The sequence below is a fragment of the Caenorhabditis briggsae genome (genome assembly GCF_000004555.2).
Source record: "Caenorhabditis briggsae complete genome, chrV, whole genome shotgun sequence".
Classification (NCBI taxonomy): Eukaryota; Metazoa; Nematoda; class Chromadorea; order Rhabditida; family Rhabditidae; genus Caenorhabditis; species Caenorhabditis briggsae.
In genome coordinates this window covers 2,001,634-2,013,413 of record NC_013488.2, presented here as the reverse complement: position 1 = coordinate 2,013,413, position 11,780 = coordinate 2,001,634, and the positions used below count along the sequence as shown (strand labels likewise).

The following is an 11,780-nucleotide window of genomic DNA, read 5'->3' as shown; positions in this document are numbered from 1 at the left end:
CAATCATAAACACGCCATCTCGCTCTCTCTCTCCATCTCTTCTTCTTTTCTCTAAAGCTTTGCAGAAGTGCTTGTTTTGTCTGCGTCTCTAACTTTCGCTTTCTCCCTCTCTCCCGTTTTCCGCTTCCGAATCGTTGCAACTGCACACTCTCCTTGTGTTCGCTTCGTTCGTTTTCTTATTCTTCTTCTTTGATTTCAAAAAAATGTCCCATTAAATTTTCGTTTTCACAGGGTAATTTGGTTTGTCTGACACGGGCTATACATCGATTTTTCGGACACACACTTTAATCGACCGGAATTTCGCAAATCGATGGCAATGGATATCCCAAGTACGAGCAGCGGAGATGCAAACTATGTAAGCTTTCAAAAATAAAATAAAAATTTTAAAAAGATATTTTTCAGCAACAATGGTCACAAGTCATCGAGTGTCCGATCTGCTACACAATCTATGATAAGCCAATGCAGATGGGATGTGGGCATACTTTATGTTCAACGTGTGTTGGCAAATTGGTAAGTCTTTTTGGATTTTGCGTTCATTCAGGTCGCCAAATATGCCGGAGTTTTTTAGGCCAGGTGCTTGTTCACGTAGACATCAATGCCAGCCAAGCGAGACCCCAAGCAGGAAATTCCATGCGCCTTTGAAACTGCAAGGTCCAGAAGCGATTCACGAGCAAAGGCGTATGGAATTGCTCCTGCTTAGGCTGGCCGTGGAGTCCACGTGGACAAGCAAATGGGCTAGAAAACTTCAGAATTTTGGACGGTCGCGGCCTCAGCGGATCACAGAACCGCATTATGAAGCTAATGAAAATTCCCATTATCAAAAAAAACTCTTCCAGGTCGAACAAGCCAAAAACAATCAAATAGAAGAGCTGCGGTTCCCGCATATCGCACGAATGCAAATGAATTTCGAAGATGGAGTAATCGGCCTCGGCGGCGGACCCGACGCATTCGACGATCAGCAATGGTTAGAAGTGCCAGCTATGGAACAGCGTGACCCAATGCTGCGTGCCTTCATCGGATTCCCAGGCGCGCCACCAGGACGACGACGCGATGCAAACCCCAATGGCTCCACTGAGATCAAGTGTCCAGAGTGTCGAAAACCGACTATCGTACCTGCCGATGGTCTTCCAATTAACTATCGGGTCCAAGAGATTGTGGGGAAAGTGGCGCCATTGTTCAAAGATCGGCATTTGGTAAAGTACTGTAACCAGTGTGAAGAGGTGCTTGCCGGCGGTGTCTACTTTGATTGTTCGGACTGTCAAGAGAAGAACAGCAAGATATGTTCGACATGCGCGATTCGAACGCACAACGGACACAAGCTGGTGGAAAAGAAGGCGTTGACTTCAGATGACGTTCGGCAGATGAAGCAGAAGATCAACGATGTATCGGCTCGCGCGTTTCAAGCATTGGAGGGCATCAAGAACGCTATGTCTCCAGTTGGAGGTGCACTAGAAACCAAGGTGATAGATGTAAGTTTTCAAAACACAGAGTTAAAATTATTTCAAAAAAGCTGACATTACAGAAGCTGTCCGGATTCATCAAAGTCTTCGAATTCATGAACACCTCCTTCGACTCGAAAATCAAAGAGACTTCGACAGTGGACGAGTTGATGATGGATGTGCAGAAGGCTGAGCAAGTCGCGAATCTCTACGAAAGGTCGCAGGACCGCGTAAAGGATATGTTGAATTCCATCGAAGCTGCCGTGGTGACCTATTGGCAACCGTTTGATCAGTTGAGGCAAGATCTCAACTTTGAGATGGAGGATGGGATAGTGGCCCCGGCGCCACCGGCACCGACCCCAGCTCCAGTTGCACCTCCACCAGCGCCTCAAAACAATCAACTTATGGATCAGCTGAATGATATCCCAGCGGCAGCGATGCGTGCTCTTCGGCGACCTGTTGGGCAGCATAATCTGCAAGTGGAGAGGATGCGGCTCCGTAATCGGAACTTGTTCCCAGCACCACCCATGCAGCATCAACCTCCACAGCAACAGCAACAGCAGCTACCTCCACCGCCACCGCCACAGCAACATCCTCAACAACAGGCACCACGTGGAAATAATGGTAACAATGGTCATAATGGTCCTCCGCCCCCGCAAATCAACTTTCCCGTATGGCAACCGGCACCGCAGATGGGTCACGCCATGGGTCCACACATAAATATGATGCCCGGACCGATGCGGGGGCCGCCGAGGATGATGCAACAGCAGCAAGGACCACCGCAGCCCCCACCGCCTCCAATGGGAAACTTCGACCTGCTCGAAATTCTACAGGTGGGCAATAATTTACGACAAGGTCCGATGCCACAACCGATGCGTCTGAATGCTCAGAACCTGCACAACATGGCCCATCAACACAATCAGAACGTGCCGATGCCGCCGCAAATGCCCAACTTCCAACAGCAACAAATGCACATGCGCCATCAGCAGATGATGCAGAACGGTCAAGTGATGCGGATGCCACCACCTCCACCGCCACAGCCGCAGTTCCAGGGACATCCACCGGGACCCCGTCCGATGCAGCAGTACATGCAGATTATGCCACAGCAACCGCAACAACAGCAGCAGCAGCAGCCGCAACAAATGCAACCGATGCCACAGAACTTGCAGCAAAACCTGCAGCAAGTATTCCAGCAGCAGCCGCAGATGCAGCAGCCAATCGTGCATCAGATCCAACTTCAGGCTCCCCTACAGCCTCCTCCACAGCAGCTCCAGCAGCCGCCGATTCAGGAGCAACCAGTAGGAATTGACGAGTTGCCACCTCCAAATGAGCCTGTCTGGAACAACGAACCTCCAATGGGCTTCGGACAACCACAAATGGGATTTGAAGGACAACCTGAGGAGGGTGAAGAGGAGGAAGGAGAAGAGCAACAGCCGGATGTCGCGATGGTTCCGCCTCCAGAAGACTACGCGCCTGCTGGAGCACTAGACATGCTTCGTTTTCAGGAAGTTGTTGGAGGAGACGTCTTGCCACGTCACCATTTGGGTCCACAGCTAATGAACAACGATATCAATGGAGTTGAAGCAGATTTGATTGTTGAGGCTGACGACGTCGATGATCAGGATCAATTCGAGGAAGCCGTTGAGGAATTCGGAGAGTTTCAGGAGATGCAACAAGCTGTCGATGGAATATTACCAGTTTTGGTCCCAGAAGAAATCGTTCTAAATAATGATGACGTTGTGGTGCCGCCAGAGCTAAATGCTCCAGTTCTCGTCGAGCAACAAGGCATTCAGGATGTTCCAGAAGTTGTCGAAGAGGAGGATGCTGACGAGGAGGAAGAGGAGGTGTATGAGAATCCTCGTAGAGGTGGTGCGCCTCAAGATAACACTCGTCGTAACACCCGTCGATCCGTCAGAAGCTCTGCTGAAGAAGGACCATCCACGTCGTCTGGAAATCGGTCTACCAGTCCATCGACGTCTACAAAACGGCGTCGCATGGAACGCAAGCCGAAGTCTGAAGAGCCAGAGCCAATGGAAGAGGATGAGCCAGTGGATACGGTTCATCGTCCGCCAAAGTGAGTACAGTAATCCTGGGTGTTTGAAAATTGAAAATTGAGTTTTCTCGGCGTTTCTCTCGCCTAGAAAAGGCATAACATGGCCCTGGTGTGTTTTCTAGGTCATTTTAAGATGGTGGCCTAACCTTTGCAATTGGAATTTTCTAGGCCACCATCTTGTTTAGCCTAAAATTCATCGGATACTCAACTGGTGTATTTTCTAAGTCATTTAAAGGCGGTGGCCAGCTTTTAAAATTGGAATTTTCTAGGCCACCGTATTTCGTGGCCTAAAAATCCCCAGACATGATCCTGGTGTGTTTTCTAGGTAATTTTAGGCCATTTCTAGACCATTCTGACGTGGTGACCTAGAAAACTCAACTTGGAAAAATTAGGCCACTATGTTAAAATGCACTCGTTTCGAAAATATTCTCGAAGACGTTCCGAAAAGATACACTGCTACACAGATCACAACTTCTAATTTCCAGACGACGTGCCGCCGCCTCATCCTCATCCGGTGCATCATCTTCTGGAGCCTCCACGTCATCTGCTCCAACGACTCGCAGCCAAACTCGTTCATGATTTTTATACTTTTTTTTCTATAATATTACACTTTTGGAATACTATTTCTAACAATACCATTTTTTACCTATTTTTTGTCTCTCCACTCGCCAGAACCCTAAACGCTCCCGGTTCGATAATTCCACAGCGAGATCCTATGTCTCTCTCCCAATCATCCCATTACGTTTTACCAACCACCACCGTCATGAATTCCCCTCGTATTACGGTTTAGACTACTAGATGCTCTCTGTTTCTTTTCTTTCACACACTTGTCATTTTTCCAAAAAAAATTGCGGATTTTTACATGTTTCTAGTAGCAACTTGCTATTATTTTTTATCCCCATCAAACGCTTTATAATAATAATTCTCCTATCAGTTCTCTCTCGCTCTTTCGCTTCTTGACCATTCTTCTACTCTGCATCACATGGTCATATTATTTCTTGTTTCTCTCCCATCGCTTTGCCCTATTTTGCTTCTTTTGGATTCCAACATGCCTATCCATTTTTTTCTTTATCCTAGATAATATAGCCTATAATCATAATAATGGTTTAATGAAGTGCTGTCGCTCTGTGAAAATAGTTTACTGAATACACAAAAACATTAAATTACGAGCATTTTTTTTCTGTGAAAAAGGAAATTGACTGAAAACGAAAAGCGAGACAAGAAATTAAAATATTTTTAGATTTCTATTTTTTTTCCGAATTTTCTATTTCCCTTTTTTGTTTTTATGCAATTTTTTGGATTTTTGTACGAAAAAGTCCAAAAATCGATGAAATTTATTGAAAAAGCAGAAAACAATTTCGCTGTTTTAATGTAATTTTTTGCTAATTTTCGGTTTTTTAAATCGAATAATCGATGAAATTTATCGAAAAATCGATACGAATAGGCCAGAAAATAATTGCGAAAAATATGATCCTTTAAATGCGCCTTTAAATTTCGCGACCGGACCTAAGTTGACTCTGACCACGCGTGGTCACGGTCGAATTTTCGGACGAAAGCACATCGATTTTACTGAACGTTACGCAAATACGCTCGGTTGCGAATGGGTTTACTGTAGTGAAAGATAAGCGTTAGTCTCGCCGCGACAGTTTGATAGAAAGCTTAGTTGCTAATCAGTTTTACCTAAATGAAAAACAGCAATTACTGTGTTTTTTCCGGGACGTTTTTTTTTTGAAAATTAATTTTTCCCGTGCTTTTCCAATGCAGGCACCGCTGAGTCGTTATTTTAGAGATCACACAGCAGATCACACATCATTCCTGGTTTTTAATTTGGTTTGTAATTAGCGTCAGTCTCCAGGCAAAAGCTTTTAATTGAACTGCGAGGTTGCTACTCGGCAGTGCCTGCATTCCAACGGAAAAAAGCAAAACAAGTTATTACACGCTCTCCCACAGAACAATTCCGAACTGCAAATTAATTTTTGATCTACAGAAAAAAAAGTTTGGCGCGATCACAATTGCAGATCTAAAACCAAAATTTCAGAATTTTTTATCTGATTTTGTGGAGTTCCAAGATGATTCATAAAATTCTTAAAAAATTAATTAGTGGTTATAGATTCATGTATGGTCGTTTTCGAAAAAATGTCAAAAATTGTCATTTTTGAAAGTTTTTTACAGAAAAAATCTATCTCCTCTTTCAGTTTTTGACATTCCTAGGAGTTCTATAGCTCAAAAAAACCGCAGTTATTTTCTCTACATTTTCTATGGATGAATTTTTAATTTGTCTGATAAAACTGTTTTTATAACTCAAAAACCTCATGAAATTGCACAAAATAGCATTTTTGCGTTGTTTTTTGATTATAAAAAAGTTTTATCAGACAAATTAAAAATTCATCCATAGAAAATGTAGAGAAAATAACTGCGGTTTTTTTGAGCTATAGAACTCCTAGGAATGTCAAAAACTGAAACAGGAGATAGATTTTTTCTGTAAAAAACTTTCAAAAATGACCATTTTTGACATTTTTTCTTCCGGAAAACGACCATACATGAATCTATAACCACTAATTAATTTTTTAAAAATTATTTGAATCATCTTGGAACTCCACAAAGTCATATAAAAAATTCTGAAATTTTGGTTTTAGACCTGCAATTGTGATCGCGCCAAACTTTTTTTCTGTAGATCAAAAATTAATTTGCAGTTCGGAATTGTTTTGTGGGAGAGCGTGTATTAGAAAAAACATTCCGGAAGAAGACATTCAAGACCAAGTTCAGAACATCTCCATCGCCACCGCATTCTACTTTGGTTTTAAATGCTACTCCACACTTCGCAAATCCAAAGACATGGCTTCTTCCCAACAATACAAATCTCTTCAAACCCAACTCTTCTACTCCCTGGTCACCCAAACTCTGATTCCAGTATTCCTAATGCACATTCCCGCATTTGCAATGTTCATCTTAACTTTTCTCGAGGTTGATGTAAGACCACTATCTGGAATAGTAACCGTCACAATCGCCTTATTTTCATCAATCGATCCACTTCTAACACTTATCATTGTGAAGAGCTATCGAAATGCCATCCAGTCGTATTATTCTTGTACAAAAAAAATTTGAGTTGTGGCCGAATTTTCACACAAGTTAGGCCACCGTATTTCAAGGAGAATTTTCGAAAACACAGCCGGCAAAAGAGTGCTACCGTAACCCAACAATAAATATTTTCGCAAAATTTTTGACTCATTTTTTTGGGGGTACGACGAATTCGAACGTTTTCAAATTCGAACAGACCTAAAATCGAACAGATTCAATTCAGAACAGTCCTTTTTTCGCACACGTACCAGAACAGAACGCGGACAGGATCGAACTGTTACAAGTTCGAACTGGTAAGAAGTCGAACTGTCCCAAATTGGAACGCTGCCTGCAACAGAGCGCGCATTCGAACGATTAAAAGCAGAAGAGAGCCAAATTGATTCTTTTGGTATGCTCTAGACGTTATAATTACAGTGTGATAACTACGAGTCATGTGCTCAAAATTATAGGCGTCTATGAGAATTTTAAAGAAGCTAATGTGGTTATTTTTCATTCGAGCCTAGATTCTACTCAATTTGCGCTCATCTAGTGACGTTTAAGTTTCACTTTTGTTTACCTCATGAAAATTCCTTGTATGGTTTACGTTCCAGACAAGTCCCAAATGTATTAATTGTTGGTTTTGATAAATAGTGCCAAAAATCTTTTCAAATTCATTTTTCTTTGCCATCATTTCAAAATGGACGATTTTTCTCAAACTGCGTTCGCTTTGTTTCCGGTAAGTGAAAACTGGAAAAAAATTTCAGAATTTATTTTTCCAGATGTCTCTTTTGGGATTTTTCACCAATTGGTTTGTTTTCCAAAGTTTGCTCAGATTAAGAAGTTTTCGACACTCTTTTGGCTACCTATCCGTAAGTCAATCGCTGGCAGATGCAATTCACTCTACCGCATTTTTATTCTTTTTCTGTCCAATGATATTACTGTAAGTCTATCTAGCAAGTGCGCTCCACTGAACTTCATTTAAGAAATCAGCCTCTTCTTCAACGAAACGCAAACCACCTGAGTATCATTATCCTAAGATGTTATGAATTATCCCTGTACACTCATTTAGCAATATCTATCAATCGAGTTTGCGCTGTATGGATTCCAAGGGATTATTCAAAAGTTTTTAATACCAGAAACACAATTGTTATAATTGTAATTATTTGGGTGATTTTTGTAAGCCTAAATTTCTGGTTTTATGAATGTGGGTTACTTTTTTCCGCTCCTTACCATATGGGTCATAGAACAAAAATTTCAGACCTCTGCGAAATAATTTACGATCCATCATCATATTCTTTAACTTTTGGCCAAACTGAAACTTGTGGATATGTAGGCTTATATGGTGATCTATTGAAAAACTTGATTAGTCTATTCCTATTAGTTATCTTCGATGTAGTAACCCTAATTGGAGTTCGAAAAACGAGAGCATCCATTGGAATTGGAAGTAATGCACAGGAGAAAATTTCGAACAGGGAAAAGCGATTTTTAAAGCAGATCATTGTCCAAAGCATAATTTTTGTATTGGAGTTGTCGTCTTATTTTTTCATACCACAATTGACAAACGATCCCACTGTTTTCTTCTTTTCAACCACGTTTGCATATTGCACAGTTCATGTGTTGGATGGGTGGGGACAAAATGTATTTTGTAAAAAAAAAACCCGAAGAATACTTTCAGGGTATGCATGATAGTTATCTATCCCGATATCAGGTTGTTGTTATTCTGCAAGAAACATAGGATACAGACGTCATCATTGAAGAACACATGATGAAGCTGTGAAACTAGCCGAGCATCACACATTTCGTTTTCCGACTAATGAAATCTTTTTTGCCAACAGGAAGTAGGCGGTTTCGATTTTCTGAAAATAGTTGCGAGAAATGACAACGAGATTGAAATAATTATTTTTTCTACTAAGCAACAGTTAAGTCTTCGTCAGAGGCTTCTAAATACAGACTGTCAAACTGTGATCTTAAACATTTTCTTTTGATAAACTGCAACAATAACTAACTACCCGCGTTCCCTGTTACAATATCATCATCCAATATTTTGTTAAATTGTAATCCCAAGAAGTAGCATATCATTCGGTGAATGAAGAAATTAATTAACACAATGTAATTAACGAAAAAATTAATCAACAACCCCCGATTTTTATTAAGAAAAGGTGAAAATCTCGAACTTGTTTTCCATATTCTTGTTATTTTACTCTTGAGTCTAGACTCATTCCACACTTGGCTCCGGAACCCCCAAAGCTCGAAAACAAAATGATTTCTATGGATTTTGAATTCAGCCGAACGGTTTTTCTGATTTTGCCGGTAAGTTGGACTATCTTTTCTCTATGCATATAATTATTCCAGACAGTCACCATTGGGTTTATAGTTAATTGGGCCGTTTTTTATAGCTTCCTAAAATTGAAGTCAATGAAACATTCTTTTGGCTACTTATCAGCAAATCAAGCGTTAGCTGATGCGATTCTTTGTACAACTAATTTATTTTACTCTTGTCCAATGATTCTTATGTAAACCAAAAAAGTGATTGAGAAAATGTTATTTTGAATTTTCAGAGATTCACGAATCATGAAAGATTTTTCTCACATTCATGGTTTTTTGAGTTTACACAGTTACGAGTTATCCGTAGTTTCCCATTTCATCATTTCCTGTAATCGTTTTTGTGCTGTATGGATGCCCTTGAAGTATTCTTCCGTTTTTAGTGTAAAGCATACTTGCTGGATGATCTGTACCATTTGGATTCTACTTGGCTCAAGCAATGGATTCTTGTTTGTGTGTAAGTGGTGTTTAGTATATTCCACACAATTATGACACCACCCCTTCAAAAGCGCCCACATTTACCGAGTTATTCAGAATTCTCAAATTTCATGACGATCCATTGAAAAGTATGATGAGGCGTTAGGCAGAAATTTACTGTTTTCTCACTAATACAGAATCCTCAAAATTCGTGCAATTTCAGACGTGTGTCAAATCAAATACGACGACAAACGTCGCGCAATTGCGTTCACTGCGACTGAGCTATGTGGTAATGTGGCATGGTATGGAGATTTTTTGAAGAATAGCATCGTGGTTTGTATTTTTATAATAATCGATATTGTTACTGTAATTAAAGTTCGAAAAGTTCGGCTTTTCGCTGCTGGTAACAGAAACAAAAATAACGAATCAATTTCGGAACGAGAGAAAAGATTCTTGAAACAAACCATCTCTCAAGGAACAATTTTCATGGTGGAGTTGATAACTTGGTTTTCAATTGCCAAAATCACAAGTAACCAAGTTATTATTTTTCTTCTGAGCGGCTATGCTTTTATCGCAGTTCATGTTTTGGATGGGTAGTTTTGTATAAAATTATAAATAAACAATTCTTTTGTTACAGAATCATTGTGCTTCTGTTAAACCCGGAAATCAGAACCTTCTTGAGACGCACAAAAAATAAATCCATGGTAAACCTAGTTAATACTTCTGTGGCCAAAACGGGATAAAATTTGTGTATTTTGAATAATAAAATGTTGTGTTTTATGATTTCCAGAGTGTTACTGATAAAAAATAATAAATCATATCGAAACCGCCTGACTATGCGGAATCCATAATGACTTTTTGTGAGCATGAACTCTCCTCTTCGAATTGGCTGCGCACGTAAAATACACCAGCCAAGTCAGAACAATATTCAAGTCACTGGAGAATCGGACGTGCGCAAAATCTCTGTTTCACCAGGAAGTTATTTTTCTCGAAAGTCAACGAACACTTGTTTAATTAACGAAAACAATTTTTGTTTCCCATCTTATAATTTGTTTTCCATTTATATTTTTTCCAAAGCTTGAGTCTAGACTTGTTTCACACCTGTCTCCCGAATCCAAAACCTCAAAAACTTAAAACGATTTCTTTGGATTTTGAATTCAGCCGAAAGGTTTTCTTGGGTTTTCCGGCAAGTTGGAAACACGTTTCTCAATGGAAGTAACTACATATTTCAGACAGTTATCATTGGGTTTATAGTTAATTTGGCCGTTTTTTATAGCTTCCTAAAATTAAAGTCAATGAAACACTCTTTTGGGTATTTATCAGCAAATCAAGCTTTAGCTGATGCGATTGTTTACACAACTAATTTATTTTATGGTTGTCCAATGATTCTTCTGTGAACATAAAATTTATTAGAAAATTTTGAATTTGCAATTTCAGAGATTCTCGAATCTTGAAAGATTTATCCTATTTTCATGGTTTTCTGGATTATCACTGTTATCAGTTATCCGTTGTTTTCCATTTTATCATTTCGTGTAACCGTTTTTGTGCTGTATGGGTACCATTAAAATATTCTTCAGTTTTTAGTATAAAAAATACTTGTCGGATGATTGGAGGAACTTGGCTTCTATGTTTATTAATCACTTTATACATGTTTATGTGTAAGTTGTGTGAAGAGTCCCATTTCTAAAAAATAATTGCACGACAATTGTTAAATTTCATAAAACCTTTGGCAATTGAAGATCTCAGCTTGTTATGAGTATCGGCGATTTGTTTTTGAGAATCGGGGCTGAATTGAGCATCGCAGCAAGCGATGAGAGTCAAGAAAAGAAGAGCAGTTTTCATGGTGGTAGAGTAATGATTTTATTTTGAACTCCTTTCTATGGTTTCGAATGAAAAACAATGGTTGCATAGATTCAAAAGTGCAGCGAGACTTTTTTGTATTAGAATGTATGAATTTCAAAGTTATACACGTGGTTGAAATATTTAGGTGGGGACATAGATAGAAATGATCTTTAATCAACCAAAATGGGACAGTTCAGGAAATTTTGATCAACAAAAATTTAGATGTTTGATTTGATTTTTTTAATGGACTAATTCAAATTCCTGAGAGTAATCATGCATCCGAGGTATTCGTGTTTTTTCTGATCTTTCTATCGAAATTTATAACTTGGGAGATAGAGGAACACAAGCGGGCAATCAGCGGACAACTAGCGGACAAGAAGTGGGCAACAAGCGAATAAGCAGGGGACGATGAGCGGACGACGAGCAGACAACGAGCCGTCCAACCTCGAATCTGTGTTTTGGAGGTACCGCGACTATCTTTTCTGGCACATGCAGGTTTATAATTTTAATTTATGTATAGAAAATTCAATTTCCGTGTTTATGAATCATATCAAAGTTTCCGTATAAAAATGCCAAGCACTTGTACATATACATATTGGCATAATTCAAATAAACTCCCTTTTCTCGATTTTTTCGCGGTTTTGGCCGCG

General features: G+C 39.8%; 2 protein-coding genes across 2 annotated transcripts; both read left to right on the top strand.

Moving 5' to 3' along the window:
* Nucleotides 1-316: 316 nt before the first annotated feature.
* Nucleotides 317-4,071, top strand: Cbr-tam-1 (the record flags this gene model as incomplete). The annotated part of the gene is made up of 5 exons (XM_002635518.1): nt 317-355; nt 403-510; nt 837-1,469; nt 1,523-3,513; nt 3,978-4,071. 5 exons carry the CDS (start codon nt 317-319, stop codon nt 4,069-4,071), a joined length of 2,865 nt encoding a protein of 954 aa, XP_002635564.1.
* Nucleotides 4,072-7,246: 3,175 nt separating this feature from the next.
* CBG20545 lies at nt 7,247-9,885 on the top strand (the record flags this gene model as incomplete). Its single annotated transcript, XM_045236682.1, has 8 exons — nt 7,247-7,285; nt 7,329-7,489; nt 7,533-7,753; nt 7,808-8,174; nt 8,763-8,859; nt 8,902-9,062; nt 9,108-9,328; nt 9,512-9,885. The coding sequence occupies 8 exons, from the start codon at nt 7,247-7,249 to the stop codon at nt 9,883-9,885; spliced, it is 1,641 nt and encodes a 546-aa protein (XP_045097078.1).
* Between the last annotated feature and the right edge of the window lie 1,895 nt (nt 9,886-11,780).